General features: G+C 46.9%; 1 protein-coding gene across 10 annotated transcripts in view; it reads left to right on the top strand.

Annotated features, from left to right (window-relative positions):
• Positions 1-26,693, top strand: part of chn1 (chimerin 1) — a 393,699-nt gene extending 367,006 nt beyond the window's left edge. For all 10 annotated transcript variants that reach the window (XM_072476464.1, XM_072476432.1, XM_072476457.1 and 7 more), the window contains 2 exons: positions 21,103-21,208; positions 26,177-26,693. In XM_072476464.1, the coding sequence (XP_072332565.1) occupies positions 21,103-21,208; positions 26,177-26,348 (278 nt within the window). In that variant the 3' untranslated portion in view covers positions 26,349-26,693. The remainder of the gene's footprint in view (positions 1-21,102; positions 21,209-26,176) is intronic.
• The last annotated feature ends 865 nt before the right edge of the window (positions 26,694-27,558 follow it).

The following is a 27,558-nucleotide window of genomic DNA, read 5'->3' as shown; positions in this document are numbered from 1 at the left end:
TGGCCTGGCTGGGGGACTTATATGACTTTCTTCGGCTGGAAAAGATCAAATACGAGTTAAGGGATTCAGCGGAGAGATTCAAGGCCAGGTGGGGGATGTTTGTGACCGGTTTAAGGAGTTGTTCATTGGGGGGGGGGGGGATGGTGATCCTTTCAGGGATCTACCTGTACAGTATCTCGCAGGCTGTCACACATAAATGCATCAAGGATGTGACAGATGCCCCCTGCAGAAAGGCTCATTATTATGTGATGTTCACACATGGCGAAGATAGTCAGGCGGCTAAATTTAATGGTTTTGCAGATAACTCGGGCTTGCAAAGAATGCAGGCTGATATCAACTGCACACATGTGATTTTAAGGACTCCATGACATCAGCGGCTGATGTTCATCAACCAGAAAGCTTTCCATTCCATCACTGTCCAACTGGCAGACAATCATCCTGCACCTTTGTGCCAGGTACCCTGGGAGTTCTCATTATTCATACATCTTGAGTCACTCTCAGGTACCTCACGGATTTAAGGGGCCTCAGCGTTTACAAAGCTGGCTGCAAGGGGATAAGAGGGGCATCATCCTCAGAAGAAGGTACAATAAAGCACATTGTTCCACACGATCCATAATTGAGCAAACCATTGGCATACTAGCACAGTAGCATTGTGGATAGCACAATTGCTTCACAGTTCCAGGGTCCCAGGTTCAATTCCGCCTTGGGTCACTGTCTGTGCGGAGTCCGCACATCCTCCCCGTGTGTGCGTGGGTTTCCTCCGGGTGCTCTGGTTTCCTCCCACAGTCCAGGTTAGATGGATTGGCCATACTAAATTGCCCTTAGTGTCCAAAATAGCCCTTAGTGTTGGGTGGGGTTACTGGGTTATGGGGATAGGGTGGAGGTGTTGACCTTGGATAGGGTGCTCTTTCCAAGAGCCGGTGCAGAATCGAGGGGCCGAATGGCCTCCTGCACTGTAAATTCTATGATAATCTATGATAAAGTTCCGCTTCTGATGTTTAAACCACTCCGGTGGGGCTCTGCAATGCACTTCAGAAAGGGAACCGACATAGAGATTTCTAAGTGTGGCAGCGAACGGGCACTGTTGCGAGTTTCCCGACATTCGGCCCGGCGAGGCGGGCAACGCTATTGAACATTAATTGGTTCACTTAACGATGCCCCATGGGCTTCTCACCGCAAATGAATTCGCTGGGACCGCACTTGCTGGCCCCCTTCAAGGAGAGGGGTGGCCGAGGACAGAGTAGTCACCAATGAGTAGGTTGGCGGAGACCGTAGAGGTGAGGATCCAATGGGCTGCACCAGGAGGACCTGTCAAACGTGAGTTGTTATTGGCATACAAACTGACCCATTCCTCCCACTGACCACATGTCCATTCTCCTGCAGGTCCTCCAACCGACAACGTCGGCCCATCTGAGAGGGTGGCACTCTCTCTCCTGCCTCCCAGGTGAACACCTCAGAGCAGAGCTCCAAGGATGCCACGAACGACGCGTCACAGCTGTCATCTCCACACTCCACCAGCGCAGTGATACATACCTCGGGGGAAAACGTTAGTGGTCAAGATTCTGGGCACAATCTGGTGAGCACCATACAGCTGCTGATGTACATCAGGTGGAGGTAAAACCGGCCAGGGAGACCGCTCCCAGAGATCTGCTGGATCCTGGGTCCCAGCTTGATTTTGAGCCTGTGGTACAAGGTTACCCAGAGCTGATGGAGACATTAGGGTGCGGCCATGACATTCAGACGGGGATGTCAGTGACACTTCAGCAGGTCCATAGCCGAGGCGCTGTGGAGCTTGTCCCAATCGAGGTTGGGTATTGCAAAGGTGCTGCACAGCATGGTCCAATCACTGAGTAGCATCGCCAAGGGCATCGACACCTTGATGCAAACATCGGGGAACCGCCAGGGCTGGCAGAGCCAGATGATGCAGGGGCAGCCGTGGCTCGAACCAGCTGCCCCTCCGTCCCAAGGTGAACCCCAGGGCCCTATGGGCATCGACCGAGTTGAGGGGACGCTGGGTTCCAACCCAGACCAGTCCCATGGAGTGGTGACAGTGGCCACCAGCTCCCCCCAGTTCCACCCCGCGTCTCGAAGTCAGCACATGGGACAGAGCGACACGGCTGTACATGTGCTGCTGACAAGTGAGCTGGGGCCCTCCAGCCCCAGATCTCCCAGAGGACACCTGCCAGGGGTACCGAAGGCCACGGGACATGGTAAGCAGCTGGCTGCCTCCACCTCAGATGTGCATCCTGGGGCCATACCTAGACATAGCAGTACAGCAAGAAAGGTTACGCACATTGAGGATCCCTGGGGGAGAGGGCGGGGGCTGTAGGCAGCGGGGTGAGGGGATGGTGGGAAGAGTGGGGCGGCACTGACGGGAGAGTAGGGAATTGTTGGACACCTGCGACACATTAAAAACCTTGACCACAAACAGTATGATGTCTCAGTCGCTTTCGTCCGCAATGCGGCCTGACCTCCGAACCCTTGGCTCATCTCTCCAGGCATCGCCCCCTCCCTGTTGCACTCACCCACCCTCCGGCTGTGGACATGTCCCCAGAGCTGTGTCCCATCCACTGGGTGTTCGGATGTTGGCTGCTATGTGTGTGGTGTTGCCTCCCGCAGTTCTCAAGCACAGTGTCAATGTATCAAGGTGTGATTCGAATTATATCCCACATGCTACATGGCCCGCCACCCATGGGAATGCACTTGGGTTGTGTGAAGTGCTCACTTAACCACGATTGCCAATTCCCTATTAGCAATAGCCTCAGCCACATGGCCAGAGGCCTCAGCAGTCAGTGGGCATCATGGGTGGTCGGTGGGACAGATGGGCAGGGGATAGGGTTGACCCCGGAATGGGTACACACGATCCAGCGGTTGGCATGCGGGTGTTGCATGCGGTTGCCCCCCCCCCTTTGCATGGAGGCCCACACCTGCGGAGGGTGCCCCCCGCAGCCAAGTGTCCCCAACCCCACACAGAGCTCTGGGGCGGGAAGCCCAGCACCCTGGGGCTCTTTGCCTGTGAGCAAAGGTGACTTCTCAGCTCCCCGCAGAAGCCCTTCCACCAGGTTCAAGTTTTTTTAAAAGGAGTACTTAGCGCCAGCGTGACCACTTGCTGGGGCAGCTGATGAATGACGGGAGGCCGTTGGATATGGGGTGGCTCCGTTAATTGGATGGTAAGAACAGAAGCTACACCCCGAAAGCTAGTGATTCCAAATAAACCTGTTGGACTTTAACCTGGTGTTGTAAGACTTCTTGCTGTGCCTACCCCAGTCCAACATCTCCACGTCATGGTTAATTGTATGGAAATAGAGCTGAATTGGTGATAATTGCTTTCTCGCCACGCTATGGCAAGATCCCAATTTTGTCTCGGGGAGCTGGCCGGTTGCATCGTAAACTGTTTGGTGCCTGGCACGGTTCTCGTTTTTGGCCTCTCCCGCTATTCACTGGCCTCGATTCGCTCGCATGGGAGCACAACGAGGCCGGAGAATCGCGCCCTTAGTTCATGAGCAGGCAGAATACGAGATTACATGTCACTCATTGTGAATGACAGGAAGTGATGATCTCATGGTCTTATCCATACTAGGTTGCATGGGGAAACTGATCTAACCGTCCATACAGAAGCAATACCTGTCCACCCCGGCCAGCTTGGCAACAACCTCCTCAGATTTGGACAGCTCTCTATCATGGACAAGCTTGGACTGCATGAAGTCAAAAGGAATGAGAGGGGTTGAGAAACATAGAAGCCACCTGTGTGTGGTGAACCCTCTTCAGAAATTGAAGAGGTGATGGAAATGTGAATGTATCAGTGTGACAATCAATGCTGATATGTGTCCCCCATTAATATGGTGTATGAGCCCTGAAGATTGTAATCCTTTGACTGTATAATGCCATGATGAGGATGTGAGATTGGAGTGAGTTGAAGATTGACTTGCCCAGTGGAGCAATTGACATCATTCATCCTCTTCCTGCACTGGAAGATATTGCAGGGGTGGTTGCCAGCCGCATTGACTTGACTTATCATAGATTACCGTAGAATTTACAGTGCAGAAGTGCAGTGCAGGACTTCTCCCAGGCTGGAGAAGTGAGACTGGTGTGCTTCCTGGAGCCATCCTTCAGGTGAAGCACCTCCAGTGTACTCCTCTTATCAATGCCTCAAGGGAGCCGTGGCTAATCTCGGGGCAGCTTTGCTGACATTTCTACACATCTCTATAGACCTGGGCTGGAGAGAGTGAAAAGTGTGTGCCCGGGTGGCATTTAAATATGGCGCCAGTCCTTCGACCCCCTTAGGTACTGGCGGGACAGATGAATCAATTCCCGGCCACCATGTGATTCAGAAAGATACTTGCCTATGAATAATTAATGAGGTTCTGAGCATATAATTGAGTGCGATTTCCTGCCACACCACCCAGAAGGAAAGAAACCGGAAACCACCCACCACGGCACTTAGTTCCAAAAATGGAAAATTCCACAATGGATCAGATTTTGTGATCCAATCGCATCAAAACTGTCAGTTTTCACGATCATTACCCCTCTCAAAATAACAGAAATGTCTGGAATCCATGTTTGTCAGTTAAACATGAAAATCCAGAAGTTGCTGTTTAACACTATTAGTTCTGCTGTAAGAACCCTTGAAAAACTTATGCCATGTTGATGAGGGGTAACTGGATTTTTAACAGCACACTAGTTCATAATTATTGTTGAAAGATCTCTCTGAACCTGGAAAACTAATTTTATATTTGTGTAATAGCAAATTTCTCCATTATGAAATAATATTTTTGAAATAATACATTATTTAAAAGTTTATTTGATACTTCAGCTTCTACCTTAACCCAATGAGTATGTCCAACCAGTTATTCTGTTCTCTGTAGAATTTAATCAGAAGTGCATTTTATTCCCTGGTCTGCTGTCTGTCAGTGTTATTGGCTCATTACCCTACTTTTTTTTTTTTTATTAAATATTTTATTGAAAATTTTTGGTCAACCAACACAGTACATTGTGCATCCTTTACACAATATTATAACAACACAAATAACAATGACCTATTTTATAAACAAAAAATAAATAAATAAATAATAAATAACAAAAATGAAAACTAGCCCTAATTGGCAACTGCCTTGTCACAAGTAACACTCTCCAAAAATATAATTTAACAGTCCAATATATAATTATCTGTAGCAACGACCTATACATACTATACAGTATATATTAACAACCCTGAGAGTCCTTCTGGTTCCTCCTCCCCCCCCCCCCGATCCTGGGCTGCTGCTCCTGCCTTCTTTTTCCCATTCCGTCTATCTTTCTGCTAGGTATTCGACGAACGGTTGCCACCGCCTGGTGAACCCTTGAGCCGACCCCCTTAGGACGAACTTAATCCGCTCTAGCTTTATAAACCCCGCCATGTCATTTATCCAGGTCTCCACCCCCGGGGGCTTGGCTTCTTTCCACATTAGCAATATCCTGCGCCGGGCTACTAGGGACGCAAAGGCCAAAACATCGGCCTCTCTCGCCTCCTGCACTCCCGGCTCTTGTGCAACCCCAAATATAGCCAACCCCCAGCTTGGTTCGACCCGGACTCCTACTATTTTTGAAAGCACCTTTGTCACTCCCATCCAAAACCTCTGTAGTGCCGGGCATGACCAAAACATATGGGTATGATTCGCTGGGCTTCTCGAGCACCTCGCACACCTATCCTCCACCCCAAAAAATTTACTGAGCCGTGCTCCAGTCATATGTGCCCTGTGTAATACCTTAAACTGAATCAGGCTTAGCCTGGCACACGAGGACGACGAGTTTACCCTGCTTAGGGCATCTGCCCACAGCCCCTCCTCGATCTCCTCCCCCAGCTCTTCTTCCCATTTCCCTTTTAGTTCATCTACCATAGTCTCCCCTTCGTCCCTCATTTCCCTATATATATCTGACACCTTACCATCCCCCACCCATGTCTTTGAGATCACTCTGTCCTGCACCTCTTGTGTCGGGAGCTGCGGGAATTCCCTCACCTGTTGCCTCGCAAAAGCCCTCAGTTGCATATACCTGAATGCATTCCCTTGGGGCAACCCATATTTCTCGGTCAGCGCTCCCAGACTCGCGAACTTCCCATCCACAAACAGATCTTTCAGTTGCGTTATTCCTGCTCTTTGCCACATTCCATATCCCCCATCCATTCCCCCCGGGGCAAACCTATGGTTGTTTCTTATCGGGGACCCCCCCAAGGCTCCAGTCTTTCCCCTATGCCGTCTCCACTGTCCCCAAATCTTCAGTGTAGCCACCGCCACCGGGCTTGTGGTGTAGTTCCTCGGTGAGAACGGCAATGGGGCTGTCACCATAGCCTGTAGGCTAGTCCCCCTACAGGACGCCCTCTCTAATCTCTTCCACGCCGCTCCCTCCTCCTCTCCCATCCACTTACTCACCATTGAAATATTAGCGGCCCAATAATACTCACTTAGGCTCGGTAGTGCCAGCCCCCCCCTATCCCTGCTACGCTGTAAGAATCCCTTCCTCACTCTCGGGGTCTTCCCGGCCCACACAAAACCCATGATGCTCTTTTCAATCCTTTTAAAAAAAGCCTTCGTGATCACCACCGGGAGGCACTGAAACACAAAGAGGAATCTCGGGAGGACCACCATCTTAACCGCCTGCACCCTCCCTGCCATTGACAGGGATACCATATCCCATCTCTTGAAATCCTCCTCCATCTGTTCCACCAACCGCGTTAAATTTAACCTATGCAATGTGCCCCAATTCTTAGCTATCTGGATCCCCAGGTAACGAAAGTCCCTTGTTACCTTCCTCAACGGTAGGTCCTCTATTTCTCTACTCTGCTCCCCTGGATGCACCACAAACAACTCACTTTTCCCCATGTTCAATTTATACCCTGAAAAATCCCCAAACTCCCCAAGTATCCGCATTATTTCTGGCATCCCCTCCGCCGGGTCCGCCACGTATAGTAGCAAATCGTCCGCATACAAAGATACCCGGTGCTCTTCTCCTCCCCTAAGTACTCCCCTCCACTTCTTGGAACCCCTCAACGCTATCGCCAGGGGCTCAATCGCCAGTGCAAACAATACTGGGGACAGAGGGCATCCCTGCCTTGTCCCTCAATGGAGCCGAAAATATGCAGATCCCCGTCCATTCGTGACCACGCTCGCCACTGGGGCCCTATACAACAGCTGCACCCATCTAACATACCCCTCTCCAAAACCAAATCTCCTCAACACCTCCCACAAATAATCCCACTCCACTCTATCAAATGCTTTCTCGGCATCCATCGCCACTACTATCTCCGTTTATCCCTCTGGTGGGGCCATCATCATTACCCCTAACAACCTCCGTATATTCGTGTTCAGCTGTCTCCCCTTCACAAACCCAGTTTGGTCCTCGTGGACCACCACCGGGACACATTCCTCTATTCTCATTGCCATTACCTTGGCCAGGATCTTGGCATCTACATTTAGGAGGGAAATAGGTCTATAGGACCCGCATTGTAGCGGGTCCTTTTCCTTCTTTAAGAGAAGCGATATCGTTGCTTCAGACATAGTCGGGGGCAGTTGTCCCCTTTCCTTTGCCTCATTAAAGGTCCTCGTCAATACCGGGGCGAGCAAGTCCACATATTTTCTATAGAATTCGACTGGGAATCCATCCGGTCCCGGGGCCTTTCCCGCCTGCATGCTCCTAATTCCTTTCACCACTTCTTCTACCTCGATCTGTGCTCCCAGTCCCACCCTTTCCTGCTCTTCCACCTTGGGAAATTCCAGCCGATCCAAGAAGCCCATCATTCTCTCCCTCCCATCCGGGGGTTGAGCTTCATATAATTTTTTATAAAATGTCTTGAACACTCCATTCACTCTCTCCGCTCCCCGCTCCATCTCTCCTTCCTCATCCCTCACTCCCCCTATTTCCCTCGCTGCTCCCCTTTTCCTCAATTGGTGTGCCAGCAACCTGCTCGCCTTCTCCCCATATTCGTACTGTACACCCTGTGCCTTCCTCCATTGTGCCTCTGCAGTGCCTGTAGTCAGCAAGTCAAATTCTACATGTAGCCTTTGCCTTTCCCTGTACAGTCCCTCCTCCGGTGCTTCCGCATATTGTCTGTCCACCCTCAAAAGTTCTTGCAGCAACCGCTCCCGTTCCTTACCCTCCTGCTTCCCTTTATGTGCCCTTATTGATATCAGCTCCCCTCTAACCACCGCCTTCAACGCCTCCCAGACCACTCCCACCTGGACCTCCCCATTATCATTGAGTTCCAAGTACTTTTCAATGCACCCCCTCACCCTTAGACACACACCCTCATCTGCCATTAGTCCCATGTCCATTCTCCAGGGTGGGCGCCCTCCTGTTTCCTCCCCTATCTCCAAGTCCACCCAGTGTGGAGCGTGATCCGAAATGGCTATAGCCGTATACTCCGTTCCCCTCACCTTCGGGATCAATGCCCTACCCAGCACAAAATTGTCTATTCGCGAGTAGACTTTATGGACATAGGAGAAAAACGAGAACTCCTTACTCCTAGGTCTGCTAAATCTCCACGGGTCTACACCTCCCATCTGCTCCATAAAATCTTTAAGCACCTTGGCTGCTGCCGGCCTCCTTCCAGTCCTGGACTTCGACCTATCCAGCCCTGGTTCCAACACCGTATTAAAATCTCCCCCCATTATCAGCTTTCCCATCTCTAGGTCCGGAATGCGTCCTAGCATCCGCCTCATAAAATTGGCATCATCCCAGTTCGGGGCATATACGTTTACCAAAACCACCGTCTCCCCCTGTAGTTTGCCACTCACCATCACGTATCTGCCCCCGTTATCCGCCACTATAGTCTTTGCCTCGAACATTACCCGCTTCCCCACTATTATAGCCACCCCCCTGTTTTTCGCATCTAGCCCCGAATGGAACACCTGCCCCACCCATCCTTTGCGTAGCCTAACCTGGTCTATCAGTTTCAGGTGCGTTTCCTGTAACATAACCACATCTGCCTTAAGTTTCTTAAGGTGTGCGAGTACCCGTGCCCTCTTTATCGGCCCGTTCAGCCCTCTCACGTTCCACGTGATCAGCCGAGTTGGGGGGCTTCCTACCCCCCCCCCCCCCCTTGTCGATTAGCCATCACCTTTTTCCAGCTCCTCACCCGGTTCCCACGCAGCTGTATCTCCCCCAGGCGGTGCCCCCCCGCCCATCCTCTCCCATACCAGCTCCCCCCTCTCCCCAGCAGCAGCAACCCAGTAATTCCCCCCTCCCACCCCCCCCGCTAGATCCCCCGCTAGCGTAATTACTCCCCCCATGTTGCTCCCAGAAGTCAGCAAACTCTGGCTGACCTCGGCTTCCCCCCGTGACCTCGGCTCGCACCGTGCGACGCCCCCTCCTTCCTGCTTCTCTATTCCCGCCATGATTATCATAGCGCGGGAACCAAGCCCGCGCTTCTCCCTTGGCCCCGCCCCCAATGGCCAACGCCCCATCTCCTCCACCTCCCCTCCTCCCCCCATCACCACCTGTGGGAGAGAGAAAAGTTACCACATCGCAGGATTAGTACATAAAACCCCTCTTTGCCCCCCACATTCGCCCCACCACTTTGTTCGAACGTTCTTTTTAATAACCCGCTCATTCCAGTTTTTCTTCCACAATAAAAGTCCACGCTTCATCCGCCGACTCAAAGTAGTGGTGCCTCCCTCGATATGTGACCCACAGTCTTGCCGGTTGCAGCATTCCAAATTTTATCTTCTTTTTATGAAGCACCGCCTTGGCCCGATTAAAGCTCGCCCTCCTTCTCGCCACCTCCGCACTCCAGTCTTGATAAACGCGGAGCACCACGTTCTCCCATTTACTGCTCCGAGTTTTCTTCGCCCATCTAAGGACCATTTCTCTATCCTTAAAACGGAGGAATCTCACCACTATGGCTCTGGGAATTTCTCCTGCTCTCGGTCCTCGCGCCATCACTCGGTATGCTCCCTCCACCTCCAACGGACCCGCCGGGGCCTCCGCTCCCATTAACGAGTGCAGCATCGTGCTCACATATGCCCCGACGTCCGCTCCCTCCACACCTTCAGGAAGACCAAGAATCCTCAGGTTGTTCCTCCTTGCGTTGTTTTCCAGTGCCTCCAACCTTTCCACACATCGTTTCTGATGTGCCTCCTGCGTCTCCGTCTTCACCACCAGGCCCTGTATATCGTCCTCATTCTCGGCTGCCTTTGCCTTCACGACCCGAAGCTCCCGCTCCTGGGTCTTTTGTTCCTCCTTTAGCCCTTCGATCGCCTGTAGTATCGGGGCCAACAGCTCTTTCTTCATTTCCTTTTTGATCTCTTCCACACAGCATTTCAAGAACTCTTGTTGTTCAGGGCCCCATGTTAAACTGCCACCTTCCGACGCCATCTTGGTTTTTGCTTGCCTTCCTTGCCGCTGTTCTAAAGGATCCACTGCAATCTGGTCACTCTCTCCTCCTTTTTCCATCCGTATCCAGGGGGGATTCCCTTCTGGTTTACCGCACAGTGTTTTTAGCCGTCAAAATTGCCGTTGGGGCTCCTATCAAGAGCCCAAAAGTCCGTTTCACAGGGAGCTGCCGAAACGTGCGACTCAGCTGGTCATCGCCGCACCCGGAAACCTCATTACCCTACTTGATGACAACATAACTGTTGCTGGATGCCTGAACGATACCCTTTGACTTGGTTCCATTCAGTCTGACATCAGCAAAAGTGAGATTCCACACCACAGAGATAGCTAGATTTTTGTGGGCAGTTTTCTTTGAGATCTGCATTGACCGGTCTCGTTTAGTTACTGACTGCAAAATGCGAGCCACTACTTATGAAGGGAGTATATCAAGTATTCCTTCCTCATATGATGATATCTTCAAACATTTTTACTTTGTGTCAACAGGAAATGAAGCATTTATGTGATTTTTTTGTTTGTGTGATGTATTATATATTTTGCCTGGCTCACCGTATTTTGCAAGTTATTTTTAAAAATTCATTTATGGGATGTGGACGTCGCTGGTTTGGCCAGCATTTATTGCCCATCCCTAGTTGCCCTTCAAAAGGTGGTGGTGAGTTGCTTTCTTGAACTGCTGCAGTCCTTCAGGTATGGGTACACCCACTGTGCTGTTAGGGAGGGAGTTCCAGGACAAAAAGAAACCTGCAGACTTTAAAAATAAAAGGAAACTGTTAAAGGAAATAGTAAAATAAAAGAATTGCAGCTTTTCGGTAATTTTTTAAAAAAAAATAGCAGTCAAAAGTGCTGTTACTTCAAGGTTTTAAAAAACCGGGACAATCAATAAAAACTGAAAAGTGCTTGTGAAAACAAATTACCAGTGAAAGAAAACAGCTGACACATGAAACAGCTTTAAGTTATAAAATAAACTGTAATCCCGAAAAAGCACAGGAAATCAACAATAAAGAAATTGACCAGCTGCAAACAGCCCCTCGTGCAAAATAAAAGAGAGCCTGCAGTAGCTTTGAAAAATAAGTGAAGTCCTCAAAAGAAAAAAAATCACAGCCACGATCACGCAAGTAAAACCACGGGGAAAACACAGAGACTCAACCAGCAGATGCAGAGACAGCTGAGTGAAAAAGCAACAAACCATTTAAAACAGCAACATAGCAACTGACAAAGAGAAATAAAAGAAAATGGCCACACTTGCCGGACCTATGGGACATTTTGATGAGACTGTTGAACATTGGAGCTCCTAGAGACGTAGAGGTTTACAGCATGGAAACAGGCCCTTCGGCCCAACTTGCCCATGCCGCCCATTTTTTATCACTAAGCTGGTCCCAAATGCCCGCATTTGGCCCATATCCTTTTATATAAATCTAACCCATATAACTGTCTAAATGCTTTTTAAAAAGAAAACTGCACCCGCCTCTACTACTGCCTCTGGCAGCTCGTTCCAGACACACACTGTAGTGATATCATGGTTGTGTTGTATTTCACCGACTGACCACTAAGAGTCTCATTAGTATATAAGTGAATGTTAGAGTCAGGTGACCTCCGATTGACTAGGAAGCTGGGAGAGAGGTTGCTTATGCATGGTCATACTATTATTTATCTGTTGTTTATATATATTTGACTCACAGTTAATGTTAAATCATTTATAGCTTTAGCTACAAGTGTTCTTGTAATATAAATCAGGCCATCTGGCAAGAACATTACACTTTACTCTCACCACCCTCTGTGTGAAAAACATTGCCCCTCTGGACCCTTTTGTATCTCTCCATTCTCATGTTAAACCTATGCTCTCTAGTTTTAAACTCCACTACCTTTGGGAAAAGATGTTGAGCTTATCTATGCCCCTCATTATTTTGATCTATAAGATCACCCCTAAGCCTCCTATGCTCCAGGGAAAAAAGTCCCAGTCTAACTCTCCTAACTCAAACCATCAAGTTCCGGTAGCATCCTAGTCAATCTTTTCTGCATTCTTTCTAGTTTAATAATGTCCTTTCTATTATAGGGTGACCAGAACTAAACTGAATGTTTTGAGTTTCTGTCCTTGCAAATGGAATTGAAAATGATAGAGAGGTGACAACTTTTAAGTGTGATGGGACCTAAAACCTTTGCCTTATTAAGAGGTTTGGTGCTACAAACCTGGCACACAATCATATAAGGACATATAAACATCCTGGAGCTACATTCCCCTGAGCCAGGGTTTTTCAGAGTGCTGATCGCCATCCACGGGTGGGTATTGGGGAGGGTTGGGAAATGATCAGTTGCGGCATTCCCGCAGTGGTCCCCATTGCAGAAGAAGTGGCCAATGACCACTGCCGACATTTTTTAAAAATATATTTTTATTCTCCTCATTTGCAACATTTTCATCAATAAACAAATACAATAACAATCCCCCGCACACAAACCGCACCCACTCAATATACAGACCAAAACATCCACCCGTACATTCCAGGTTAGAAAAAACACAAATTAAGAATCAATCCGTAAATAGTGTAACCAAAGACAACAATACCGCCAACCCCCCCCTAACGTTCAAGAACAAGAACAAAGAAATGTACAGCACAGGAACAGGCCCTTCGGCCCTCCAAGCCCGTGCTGACCATTCTGCCCGACTAAACTACAATCTTCTACACTTCCTGGGTCCGTATCCCTCTATTCCCATCCTATTCATGTATTTGTCAAGTTGCCCCTTAAATGTCACTATCGTCCCTGCTTCCACCACCTCCTCCGGTAGCGGGTTCCAGGCACCCACTACCCTCTGCGTAAAAAACTTGCCTCGTACATCTACTCTAAACCTTGCCCCTCTCACCTTAAACCTATGCCCCCTAGTAATTGACCCCTCTACCCCGGGGAAAAGCCTCTGACTATCCACTCTGTCTATGCCCCTCATAATTTTGTAGACCTCTATCAGGTCGCCCCTCAACCCCCTTCGTTCCAGTGAGAACAAACCGAGTTTATTCAACCGCTCCTCATAGCTAATGCCCTCCATACCAGGCAACATTCTGGTAAATCTCTTCTGCACCCTCTCTAAAGGCTCCACATCCTTCTGGTAGTGTGGCGACCAGAATTGAACACTATACTGTAAGTGTGGCCTAAATAAGGTTCTATACAGCTGCAACATGATTTGCCAATTCTTATACTCAATGCCCCGGCCAATGAAGGCAAGCATGCCGTATGCCTTCTTGACTACCTTCTCCACCTGTGTTGCCCCTTTCAGTGACTTGTGGACCTGTACTCCTAGATCTCTTTGACTTTCAATACTCTTGAGGGTTCTACCATTCACTGTATATTCCCTACCTGCATTAGACCTTCCAAAATGCATTACCTCACATTTGTCCGGATTAAACTCCATCTGCCATCTCTCCGCCCAAGTCTCCAATCTAAATCCTGCTGTATCCTCTGACAGTCTTCATCGCTATCTGCAATTCCACCAACCTTTGTGTCGTCTGCAAACTTACTAATCAGACCAGTTACATTTTCCTCAATCATTTATATATACTATAAACAGCAAATGTCCCAGCACTGATCCCTGTGGAACACCACTGGTCACAGCCCTCCAATTAGAAAAGCATCCTTCCATTACTACTCTCTGCCTTCTATGATCTAGCCAGTTCTGTATCCACCTTGCCAGCTCACCCCTGATCCCGTGTGACTTCACCTTTTGTACTAGTCTACCACGAGGGACCTTGTCAAAGGCCTTACTGAAGTCCATATAGACAACATCCACTGCCCTACCTGCATCAATCATCTTTGTGACCTCCTCGAAAATCTCTATCAAGTTAGTGAGACACGACCTCCCCTTCACAAAACCATGCTGCCTCTCACTAATACGTCCATTTGCTTCCAAATGGGAGTAGATCCTGTCTCGAAGAATTCTCTCCAGTAATTTCCCTACTACTGAAGTAAGGCTCACCGGCCTGTAGTTCCCTGGATTATCCTTGCTACCCTTCTTAAACAGAGGAACAACATTGTCTATTCTCTGGTCCTCCGGGACATCACCTGAAGACAGTGAGGATCCAAAGATTTCTGTCAAGGCCTCAGCAATTTCCTCTCCAGCCTCCTTCAGTATTCTGGGGTAGATCCCATCAGGCCCTGGGGACTTATCTACCTTAATATTTTTTAAGACACCCAACACCTCGTCTTTTTGGATCTCAATGTGACCCAGGCTATCTACACACCCTTCTCCAGACTCAACATCTACCAATTTCTTCTCTTTGGTGAATACTGATGCCAAGTATTCATTTAGTACCTCGCCCATTTCCTCTGGCTCCACACATAGATTCCCTTGCCTATCCTTCAGTGGGCCAACCCTTTCCCTGGCTACCCTCTTGCTTTTTATGTACGTGTAAAAAGCCTTGGGATTTTCCTTAACCCTATTTGCCAATGACTTTCCGTGACCCCTTCTAACCCTCCTGATTCCTTGCTTAAGTTCCTTCTTACTTTCCTTCTATTCCACACAGGCTTCGTCTGTTCCCAGCCTTTTAGCCCTGACAAATGCTTCCTTTTTCTTTTTGACGAGGCCTACAATATCTCTCGTTATCCAAGGTTCCCGAAAATTGCCGTATTTATCCTTCTTCCTCACAGGAACATGCCGGTCCTGAATTCCTTTCAACTGACACTTGAAAGCCTCCCACATGTCAGATGTTGATTTGCCCTCAAACATCCGCCCCCAATCTATGTTCTTCAGTTCCCGCCTAATATTGTTATAATTAGCCTTCCCCCAATTTAGCACATTCATCCTAGGACCACTCTTATCCTTGTCCACCAGCACTTTAAAACTTACTGAATTGTGGTCACTGTTCCCGAAATGCGCCCCTACTGAAACATCTACCACCTGGCCGGGCTCATTCCCCAATACCAGGTCCAGTACCGCCCCTTCCCGAGTTGGACTGTCCACATATTGTTTCAAGAAGCCCTCCTGGATGCTTCTTACAAACTCCGCCCCGTCTAAGCCCCTGGCACTAAGTGAGTCCCAGTCAATATTGGGGAAGTTGAAGTCTCCCATCACCATAACCCTGTTGTTTTTACTCTTTTCCAAAATCTGTCTACCTATCTGCTCCTCCATCTCCCGCTGGCTGTTGGAAGGCCTGTAGTAAACCCCCAACATTTGACTCCATCCTTCTTATTCCTGATCTCTACCCATATAGCCTCACTGCCCTCTGAGGTGTCCTCCCGCAGTACAGCTGTGATATTCTCCCTAACCAGTAGCGCAACTCCACCACCCCTTTTACATCCCCCTCTATCCCGCCTGAAACATCTAAATCCTGGAACGTTTAGCTGCCAATCCTGCCCTTCCCTCAACCAGGTCTGTGTAATGGCAACAACATCATAGTTCCAAGTACTAATCCAAGCTCTAAGTTCATCTGCCTTACCCGTAATACTTCTTGCATTAAAACATATGCACTTCAGGCCACCAGACCCGCTGTGTTCAGCAACTTCTCCCTGTCTGCTCTGCCTCAGAGCCCCACTGTCCCTATTCCCTAGTTCTCCCTCAATGCTCTCACCTTCTGACCTATTGCTCCCGTGCCCACCCCCCTGCCATACTAGTTTAAACCCTCCCGTGTGACACTAGCAAACATCGCGGCCAGGATATTTATGCCTCTCCAGTTTAGATGCAACCCATCCTTCTTATATAGGTCACACCTGCCCCGGAAGAGCTCCCAGTGCTCCAGATAACGGAAACCCTCCCGCCTACACCAGCTGTTTAGCCACGTGTTTAGCTGCTCTATCTTCCTATTTCTAGCCTCACTGGCACGTGGCACAGGGAGTAATCCCGAGATTACAACCCTAGAGGTCCTGTCTTATAACTTTCTGCCTAGCTCCCTGAACTCCTGCTGCAGGACCTCATGCCCCATCCTGCCTATGTCGTTAGTACCAATATGTACAACGACCTCTGCCTGTTTTCCCTCCCCCTTCAGGATGCCCTCTACCCGTTCGGAGACATCCTGGATCCTGGCACCAGGGAGGCAACATACCATCCTGGAGTCTCTTTCATGTCCACAGAAGCGCCTATCTGTGCCCCTGACTATAGAGTCCCCTATTACTATTGCTCTTCTGCGCTTTGACCCTCCCTTCTGAACATCAGAGCCAGCCGTGGTGCCACTGCTCTGGCTGCTGCTGTTTTCCCCTGATAGGCTATCCCCCCGACAGTATCCAAAGGGGTATACCTGTTCGAGAGGGGGACAACCACAGGGGATTCCTGCACTGACTGCCTGCCCTTTCTGGTGGTCACCCATTTCTCTGCCTGCACCTTGGGTGTGACCACATTTATATAACTGCGCTCTATGACGCTTTCCGCCACCTGCATGCTCCTAAGTGCATCCAATTGCTGTTCCAACCGAACCATGCGGTCTGTGAGGAGCTCCAGTTGGGTGCACTTTCTGCAGATGAAGCCATCTGGGACGCTGGAAGCCTCCCGGACCTGCCACATCTCACAGTCAGAGCACTGCACCCCTCTAACTGACATTGCGTCAATTAATTAAAATTAAAAGTTTTTTAAAAATTTTATATTATATATATTTTTTTTAAGTTACTGTTAACTATTTGTTTCCTCGCACTAGAGTTCAAATATAAATGCGAAAGCTAAATATAGTACTCTCCGATCTCTGGCTTAGATACCCCTCTAAATTATAATTAAGTAATTATGTTTAATTAGTTACCAATGCTTAATTTTTTTAATTTAGTGTAGATTCCCAACCAGCCACTCAGGTCACAGCTTTTCTGTGATGTCACTTCAGTTTCCCCCCCCGACACACACAATTTGAAAAAGGTATAAAAGTAAAAATGAGTAAAAATCACTTACCTTCTTACCTTCTGAGTGTCTTAGATGTTCTCAGGTTCTCTCCCTGACAGAGACTGCTCCTCCTCCTCCGAACGGCTCCCGAAGCTAGGCCGCGATCTTTTAAAATCTCCGCTCTGACTCGCAGCTCCCGCGCTTTTTAAATCTCCCGGCTCTCTCTCTCTCTCTCGCGCTGTTTTCAATGTCCCGGCTCTCTTTCCTCCCGCGCTTTTTAAATCTCCCGCGCTTTTTAAATCTCCCGCGATTTTTAAATCTCCCGGCTTTCTCTCCTCTCGCGCTGTTTTCAATGTCCCGGCTTTCTCTCCACTCGCGCTGTTTTCAATGGGTAACCAATTCACGAAAGTGTATAAATAAACAGCCCCCATGAATTGTGAAACCCTTCCTTCATCCCCTTCAGCTGAAATTTCACCTTCCTGAGAGTCAAAGAAATTCAAGTAGGTCCCCCCGGCCAAGCTGTGTCACAGGATGAAGAAGCTAACCTCCACCCCAACAGGGCCCGCCTCCGGGCAATCAGCGAGGTAAAGGCTAACATCTGCACCCGCTGCCGCTCAAGCCGGTCCGACCCCCCGAAAAGGCTTCTAGGGGCCCTGGTTTGAAGTTCACAAGCACTACCCCCCCCCCCCCCCCAGATAACCCTGAAAAAACTCCCTCCAACAAACCCCTCATATTCCACGTAACTATCCTCACCGGGGTCTCGCACCACCCGCTCCTCCCCACCTATCCACCATCCTCATAACTGCAGGTTCCCCTGCCCACTGGGATTGTTACCATCAAACTGCTACCCCTCCCCCAGAATCCTCCCATCCACTTCCTCTCGAAAACACCTCACCCAGTATCAGTCCCCTCCCCCAACTTTTCACACCTGCTGGGCCCATCGAAACCTGTTCTACCAGGCTCTGATGGCCGCAGCTCCTCCCGCCACCACACTCCTGTTCACTGGCCAGCTTGACCTACTGGCATATTTATTAAGAATGGCGGCCGCTGCAGCCTTTTAAATGAGAAGGAAATGAGGCTGTACGCAGTCTTCCGATCATAAGCGACAGCAATGAGCAGGCCATGCATCCTGCATGCACAATTGACGTCAAGCGCCCTGTAAGTATGTGCTTTTGGCAGTAAATCACGAAGGAGAACTTCTTCCATTTTCTAGCTGCCGGCAAGCAAAGCAATAGGATTGTGAACATGAATCATTTTCTTACAAGAAAGAGACAACTAAAGACATAAATAGGCAGAGTACCAACTGGCCAGGACCTCACATCTGAATCCGCTGGAGGGAGCTGCTTAGGAGAATCCACCGCAGGACGGAGCAGTGCTGGTGTTAGCTCTGTACAAAGCTCCAGGGCCTCTGGGTAGCAGCCTACAAAGAAGAAACTTAACTGAGGATGAAAGCAGTATAAAGATGATTTCTTGAGATATGTTTTTTTCAATTGTGCCAGTGCAAATAAGGAAGCAAATCCAATGTGTGTTATATTCAGGGAAGTATTGGCAAATGAGAGGAGACGTTTCAGGTTTTGAGAGAGGAGTGGTGGATGAAAAATTCCTTTTGAGGTTGAGACCCCAGGGTCAGTTATTAACTTACAGGAGACTCCAAATGGAAAGACTATGCTGCTGTACCTGACCTGTGACAGCACATTAAAAACATGCCAAAAGCCCTTGAGGCTGTCAGCATTCTGGAGTAGCCAGTACTGAGTAAAACAAGCATTGCAGTGTGTAAAGTTGTTTGCAGATTGTCACAGTGGTTCCGCAGTTTGTCTTCCAATGTACAACTAAGTTTGCTGAAGTGCCACTCAGTGGAAGTTGCTTCATGGAGCACGAACCGGCTCTTCCCTCAGGATGGCACCCTGCCACTCCATCTGTGCCTTTGTCAGTCAGCTAGCCAGCCAGATGGGTGACGCCCATGCCAAGATAGTGCAGGCCTCAGCCAGGCCTTTTAGGCTCAGAGCTGTTTGAGAGTTACACTTGGATGAGTTCTTGAAGGTCAACCGGGGTAAAATAAAGGACTGTCTATAATAATAATAATCTTTATTATTGTCACAAGTAGGCTTACATTAACACTGCAATTAAGTTACTGTGAAAAGCCCCTAGTCCCACACTCCGGCGCCTGTTCGGGTACACTGAGGGAGAATTCAGAATGTCCAATTCACCTGACAAGCACATCTTTCAGGACTTGTGGGAGGAAACCGGAGCACCCGGAGGAAACACACGGAGACACAGGGAGAATGTGCAGACTCCGCACACACAGTGACCTAAGCCGGGAATCGAACCTGAGGCCCTGGCATTGTAAAGCAACAGTGCTCTTGTTCCTTAGCTGTTCAAATTATAGCTGGTGGCAAAGCTGGCCCTTCATGATGCTGACATGGATAGATGGATGGATTACAAGGTACACAATGTAAATACGTAGACACTTGCATTGGGTGAAGCATACAGGAGTGTAGTATTAATCAGGTCAGTCCATAAGAGAGTCGCTTAGGAGTCTGGTAACAGCGGGGAAGAAGCTGTTGTGCAGGACTTTTTAAGAACTGTTAAGAGGAAGAATGTTGTTTCAGCACGCCATTGATTTGCTCTATCGTATTTTGTATAGCAGCATGTCTTTCATTATATTCATGTTGCTCATATGTGCGTGGGTAACGTACTAGAGTCATCAGAAGTACCATCTGTTAACAGTTTTGTCACCCAGTAGTCAATTTTGGTTTGCTGTAGCGGCTGAAATGCAGATGGCATAGCAGGTGCCATATAATGAAGGCATTATGACTGCTGCCGGGCTACTATAATTGTCTCTTATGAGTCACTGCCTGTGGTCACACATCACATGGACATTGAGGAAGTGGAACTCTTGTTGGCAGCGATATAGGGCAGAGTTGACATGGGGCATCTGCAAATCGATGTGCATAAAGCTAATGACATATTGCCCCATGGGAAAGCCTGAAAACCTACCAAAGATGCATGCTCGCTCTGCCTGTTTGTCTCTGACAAGAGAGAATGAAAATGTAGTTCGCTGTCTTAAATAGATACATTCAGTGATCTCCCATATGCAACTGTGCACAGCAAACTGAGAGATGTTGTAAATATTTCCTGCACTACTCACAATAGACACACAATAGTTCATCGCTTAGGTCACCTACAGAACCATTGGCAATACTATTCATGAAAACTGCAAGTTTTCAATTGTGGCTGCAGCAGGTGGCAGATTTCAGTGAGTACATCCTTAATGATCCTCAGCCATCATACATATTGTTCCTCATTGAGGTTCAGGTAGAAAAATTGCTCTCTGATAACCCTGGGTGGATATGGTCTTCTGCTGATAAATCTCCTCCCTCTTTAAGTAGTTTGTCCTGCTCTGCTTGGCATTATTCTATCAGTCATTCGCTTTGGCAATGGAATACGTCTTAATGCATCCATGTCTAGGAACACTTTGTTTGTGCATAAGCCTTGAAGTCAGCACCTGACATAGCATTCCCTGTCATTTTTTGTAACTTGAAGCAACTATAAAAAGTACCAAACACTTGGAGAGTGCAACAACCATGAGAAAAGCTTAGCCAGCAACTAACCTGTAAATAGCTGATGATCCCTTTAAATACCACTATTGGGGGGGGGGGGGGGGGGGGAACACGTGTTCAGCTGTACCAGGTTAAAAACAGATGTAAGCTGGAGTGCTAAGCACCAATATGGTAAATTATGTCGAATGAGTGTTGCACACTGAGTGATCTGCCTGTTCTGTATACTTTCAGCAAACATTTGCTTCTCAGGCGCTAATGGTCTCAACAATATAGGGTCAGTTATGATTAGTCTCACACATGTTCGGATGCCATCTTGGAGCTCTAAGTACTCCAAAACAGCCATTAATGAGCCCAATTTCTTGCCCTTCATGTTTTGTTATTCTTTTGTTTTTATTGCAGAGATTCCAGAACCTGATGAGAGATTGGAATCAGTTCATGAAGCATTAAAAATGTTGCCACCTGCACACTGTGAAACGTTGAAGTACCTTATGGCTCATTTAAAAAGGTATATCATAACAACTAATATTAACTATTTATATGTGAGTGCTATGAAGTTAATAACTATTTTACTTAACCTTTTGATGTGAATATTATTTTTCTTTTTTCTTAGAAGCATGTCAATTTGTAGAATACCGAATATGACTTGTAGTTTTCTTATTTTGCATTCCTATATTTTTGTTCCCTCACACCTCTCACAAAAAAATCATGATATTCCGAAAAGGGGAAAACTTAAGATCTATTTAAACAGACTTACACAGGATGGATAAATGAACATTTATTTGTTAAACCAGTTTCTCTTTGTCCTATAAAGTTCAGTTAAGAATAGTGAGTTTACTGTGTTAGAAACTCATACTGTAAACATCAGTTGACATTGAAATTCAAATTTTGGCCTCTCATTTTACAAGTATGGTGCACCAACATTACAAGATCAAACTTGTTTATTATTTAAGACTTCAATATTCCAATTCCGAAGATGGCAATTTAGATTAAGAGAATGTCTTTCTATCCAAATAATGTTCTTTGTGCAGGTAATTAACTAATTTGGCAGTCATGTTTCAAAAATTCAATTTCAATTTTACAAGACAGTTTGAAGTGTGGTATAGGTATTGGATAAGTGATACGTTTTGTCGTTTAATGTCATTGTGTAATTCATTAGAAGAGCAATTGAATAATTTCTGAAATATTAAGAAAAATCAATCCTACTCTGTGTTACCACCAAAATACTTGTTATAATTAGTTTTCCCAAACTATGCTAGCAAGTATCTTGGGCGCGATCCTCCGCTCCCGTGCTGGTTGGGAGAATCGCCTGGGTCGCCAAATTTTCCCGCGTCGCCGGTCCGACGCCCTCCCGCGATTCATGACAGCGGCCAGATCGGCACAATCGCGTTACGCGGTCCAGTGAATCACCTGAGACAGCCAAAATGGCGATTCACCGGTACCCCCGCGATTCTCAGTGCCAGATGGCCTGCCCAAAACGGCGGGTTCCACCCAGCACCGTCCACACCTGGTCGCTGCCGGCTGGAACAGCACGGGAACGCTGGGGGGGCAGCCTGCGGGGGGGAGGGGGGGGGGATCCTGCACCAGGGTGGGCCTCAAATGGGGTTTGGCCTGCGATCGGTGCCCACCAATCGTCGGGCCGGCCTCTCTGAAGGCAGACCTCCTTTCTTTCCCAGCCCCGCAAGATCCGTCTGACATCTTTTTGCGGGGTGGACTCGAGGAGGACGGCAACCACGCATGCGCAGGTGACGCCAGTTATGCAGCACCGGCCGCGTCATGTATGCGGCACCGCCTTTACGCGGTGCCAAGGCCTGGCGCGCGTAAATGACGCGGCGCCGTTCCTAGCCCATTTTCGGGCCCTGAATCGGTCGGGATAGGGGCCGTTTCGTGCCGTCGTGAACCTCGACGGTGTTCACGACGGCGCGAACACTCTGTCTCCATTTCAGAGAATCCCGCCCCATATCACCATTAAGATATCATAGTTGCTTCAAAGCAGGACATTAATTCATTATTTTTTCAACCAGGTGTTTGGTGGGGAATAAGTTTGAACATGAGAATATATTGTGCTATAGGTGGTCAAATTCTTGTTGAAACAAAATGTTTCCTCTGCTGCTGAAGTCTCAAATTGATGTAGAGTGGATGATGGGAGGTGGCCAGGAAAACATTGAGATAGTCAATTCCAGAGATGAGCTAACACAAGAGTGGAAACTGGCAGATATGGAGGTGGAAGTAGGCAGCGATGGAGCAGATAGATGGTCAGAAGCTCAATCCAGGGTCAGATATGAAAAATGAAATGAAAATCGCTTATTGTCACCAGTAGGCTTCAAATGAAGTTACTGTGAAAAGCCCCTAGTCGCCACATTCCGGCGCCTGTTCGGGGAGGCTGGTACGGGAATTGAACTGTGCTGCCGGCCTGCCTTGGTCTGCTTTCAAAGCCAGCGATTTAGCCCTGTGCTAAATAGCAGGATTGTGAATGGTCTGGTTCAGCCTCAGGCAGTTGTCAAGTAAAGAGATTGAGTTGGTGATGGGGACTGAAGCGAGTGCCTTTGGTCTTCTCAATGTTTGACTGAAGGAAATTTCTGCTCATTAAATAATGGATGTTTTTTAAAATAAATTTAGAGTACCCAATTATTTTTTTTCCAATTAAGGGGCAATTTAGCATGGCCAATCCACCTAGCCTGCACATCTTTGGAATGTGGGAGTGAAACCCATGCAGACACGGGGAGAACGTTCAAATTCCACACGGACAGTGACCCAGGGCCAGGATTCGAACCCGGGTCCTCAGCGCCGCAGTCCCAGTGCTATCCACTGAGCCACATGCCGCCCCTGAGGCAGCAATGCTAACTACCGCCACCGTGCTGCCCTTAAATACTGGATGTTTTTTTTTTAATGAATTTAGAGTACCCAATTCATTTTTTCCAATTAAGTGGCAATTTAGCGTGTCCAATCCACCTACCCTGCACATCTTTGGGTTGTGGGGGCGAAACCCACGCAAACACAAGGATAATGTGCAAACTCCACACGGACAGTGACCCAGAGTCGGGATCGAACCTGGGACCTCAGCGTTGTGAGACTGCAGTGCTACCACTGCACCACCGTGCTGCCCTTGAATACTGGATGTTGACCAAGCAATATGACAAATTAGAGACAGCGGAGGGATTGAGAGAGATGGTAGTGAGAGAGAAGGGCAGCATGGTAGCACAGTGGTTAGCACTGTTGCTTCACAGCCCCAGGATCCCAGGTTTGATACCCGGCTTAGGTCACTGTCTGTGTGAAGTCTGCACGTTCTCCCTGTGTCTGCGTGGGTTTCCTCCGGGTGCTCCGGTTTCCTCCAACAAGTCCCGAAAGATAAGCTGTTGGGTCATTTGGACATTCTGAATTCTCCCTCCATGTACCCGAACAGGTGCCGGAATGTTGTGACTAGGAGCTTTTCACAGTAACTTCATTGCAGTGTTAATGTAAGCCTACTTGTGGCAATAAAGATTATTATTATTAGGTGGTATTACTGTACATGTGGAATATGACATGTTTTCACATTATGTCATCAAGGGGATCAAGCAGATGAGAAATAAAGGGCCAAGGATAAATTCTTGGGGACAACAGAGTTAACCGTGCAGGAGTGGTGAGAGAAACCATTATTGATAATTCTCTGGTTATAACTGGACAACTAAGAATGGAAGTAGGAAACTGCAGTCTCACACAGCTGGACAATAGTGGAGAGATGTTGGAGAAGAATAGTTTGGCTAAATGTATCAAAGCTTGCAGATAGGGCAAGAAGGATGAGGAGTGATGGTTGACCATGGCAACCATGAATGTTATTTGCTACTTCCATAAGGATCTTCTCAGTGCTGTAAAATATGTAGTAACCTGATTGGAGGGATTCAGTGGGTTCTGGGCATGATGGATGCAAATTTCAGAGTCGACAAAACATTTTAGGACTTTGGAGACAAAAAGGAGATTGGAGATGGGGCACTAGTTTTCCAGAATAGAGGTGGTCAAAGATGGATTTTTTTGAGGAGATGGGCAATTCAAGAAGATTTGAAGGACAGGCACACAGTACTTGAGAAGGAATTTTAACTTATATCTTGGGGTTGTCATCAGTTTTGGTGTGAATAGGGTCAGGGGAGTAGGAGGTGGTTCTCGTGGACAAGATGATCTCAGAGAGGGCATGATTCGAGGTAAGAGAGAAACTGGAGAATGATGCAAGTTCAGAGCAGGGCAAGGTGGCCTTAGGAAAAGTTTGACCTGATGGGCTAGGATAATGAAGAGAAATGGCAAAAGACAGCTGAACAGATGGTCTCAAATTTACTGAGAAAGAAGTCCATAGTCTCTGTGCACATGGAGATCAGGGTGGAGGAGGCAAGGGAGGGGGATTTAAGACAACAGTTTGTGATGAAGAGTAGCCAGGGTTATTTCTGAATTCCAGGATATTCCACTTGTTGGAAAATGTTGATTAGAATGTGTGATACCGCAATGTTCAATTAGATGATCTTAGATGTTCAGGAATAAATTTCCTTGAACCTTCTTTCCTGGCAAGTTTATTTGTTAGTTAGCTTCAGGGGACTCAGTGGGTGGGATTTTCCAGTTGAACCTGCCCCAGGACTGGAAATACCCACCTGACGTCAACGGACCTTTAAGTGATCCGCCAAATGTTCCGTCCCGTTTGTGATGACTCCCATGGTGGACGGGACAGGAACATTAATTCCAATATGTTTGACAGGAGTCCATGGCAGCGTATATTTTGAAAAGCAAATGTAGCGAACCAAATTAGTTTCCTTGTTTGATATTTTATTCTTGTGAATCTAGATGGGGTGGCACAGTGGTTAGCACTGCTGCCTCACAGCTCCAGAGACCCGGGTTCAATTCAGGCCTCGGGTGACTGTGGAGTTTGTAATTTCTCCCCATGTCTGCGTGGGTTTCCTCCGGGCGCTCCGGTTTCCTCCCACAGTCCAAGGATGTGCAGGTTAGGTGGATTAGCCATGATAAAATTGCCCCTTAGTGTCCAAAAGTTTAGGTGGGGTTACTAGGCTGACTCGATGGGCCGAATGGCCTCCTTCTGCACTGTAAATTCTATGATCCTATTTAAGCATTAGGCAACTTTTTTTAAAAATGGGAAATGTTTGTTAAACGTTTTGGATGGAAATTCTCACATTTAAATGAATGCAGTATAATTAGGTAACTTTTAATGGGAGTGTTCCTAAAGAAATAAAAGTACTTCCATGCAGAGTGCCTTTGAATTCTATACAATTTAATCTTGCTTGTGAAGGTACAACAACTATAACAACTTTTCAGAATTTTGAGTCTGATTGGAAAGCTAGCCAAAATTAGTACGTAGGATTTAATGACAAATGTACCAATATTCTGAAGTCTATTAATTTTCAAATACTATTTGATTTGAGCTGTAATTTCATAGACTTTTACCAAAGTAAATATTACAATTCAGCAGTTTGCTAAAATGAGTGGTTGTTTTTTGCAGGGTTACTCTACATGAGAAGGACAACCTGATGAATGCAGAAAATCTTGGAATTGTTTTTGGACCAACTCTAATGCGAGCCCCAGAACAGGATCCCATGGCAGCCTTAAATGACATACGTTATCAAAGACTATTGGTAGAGATGCTTATCCAAAATGAAGATATTTTATTTTGAAACTGTTGGGAAGAGAATCGTGCGCAGTGATAGAAAGAATGAGTTATGTTATTTTGTCCGAGTAGTTGTTTCAGTGAGCAGGTTGAAAAGACAGAAATCCTTTGTACTTTTTTATAGTATACTGAACTCAGACACATAGTAATATAATTTTGACAACTGAAACTTCTGGGTTGGACTTGGGTTCTTTAATATGAATAAAAGCTACTGCATGATTTGGTCCTTGTTTTTGTCAGGGATCTTTGATGGAAATCAGAAAATGTTGCAGCGTTCTTTTTAATCAAATGTAGTGAATTAGCCTCATTTTGTAAATTGTGGGTATTTATCAAATTAAATTATGTAACTACACCTGTAATGAAGTACTTTACAATTCTGGACTAGGGATGAGTCTACAACACAGGATATCAGAATATAATATTGATATAGCATTTGGTGACCCTTGCCAGTGTTTATTTCTGCCTTTTGAACTATGGCATAGTTCATCAGAGTTGTAAAACTTTTGCTTATAGATCTCTTTCTAACTGAAAAAAAATGTTATGTATAATATTTCTACATAAGCTGCATAATCAGTACCAAATATCATCAGGTGGTTATTCAAAACTACCCCTGGTTTGTTTCTCATGTGTAACTTTTGTTTTTTTTTTACTTTGGAATGCAAACATTAATTTATTAATATTTACATCTGCAATTTATTTTTTTAAATTAAACTGATATAGGTCAAATATTCAGCGATAAGAGCAACATTTGGTGATATTACTGAATACTTATTTAATTATTGTGATTTCAAAGTAAGGATAAGTTACTGGATTACAATAGATGTTGATAGCAGTTGGAAATGATTGAACATCGGAAGAACTGGCCCCACAGGGATGAAAAATTATTTATTTAAGAACTTACTGTCAAGTTCAAGGAATATATCAGCTTCTGTGTGAAATGCCCATCTGAGTCGGTGAATAATGAGTATACATAGCATATTCTGAATTGCTTACAACCTGAAAAATATGTTTGTAATTTCTCGGGTTAAATGCAATTTTAAAAAAGTATTTTGCATAGGTAAGTTCAAGGTAATATAAACTCAATGGAAATATATTTCCTTTCTTTTAATTTCTATTTTCTCTCTGCGGTGTATTTCATTCTGCAGTCATTTGTGCACCATCTATTTTAATAATAATTTGTCCTAAACTATCACCCAGACAGGAAAAAAGTCATCTAC

Source organism: Scyliorhinus torazame, chromosome 2, assembly GCF_047496885.1.
Source record: "Scyliorhinus torazame isolate Kashiwa2021f chromosome 2, sScyTor2.1, whole genome shotgun sequence".
Taxonomy (NCBI): Eukaryota; Metazoa; Chordata; class Chondrichthyes; order Carcharhiniformes; family Scyliorhinidae; genus Scyliorhinus; species Scyliorhinus torazame.
This window is presented reverse-complemented; position numbering and strand designations above follow the sequence as displayed.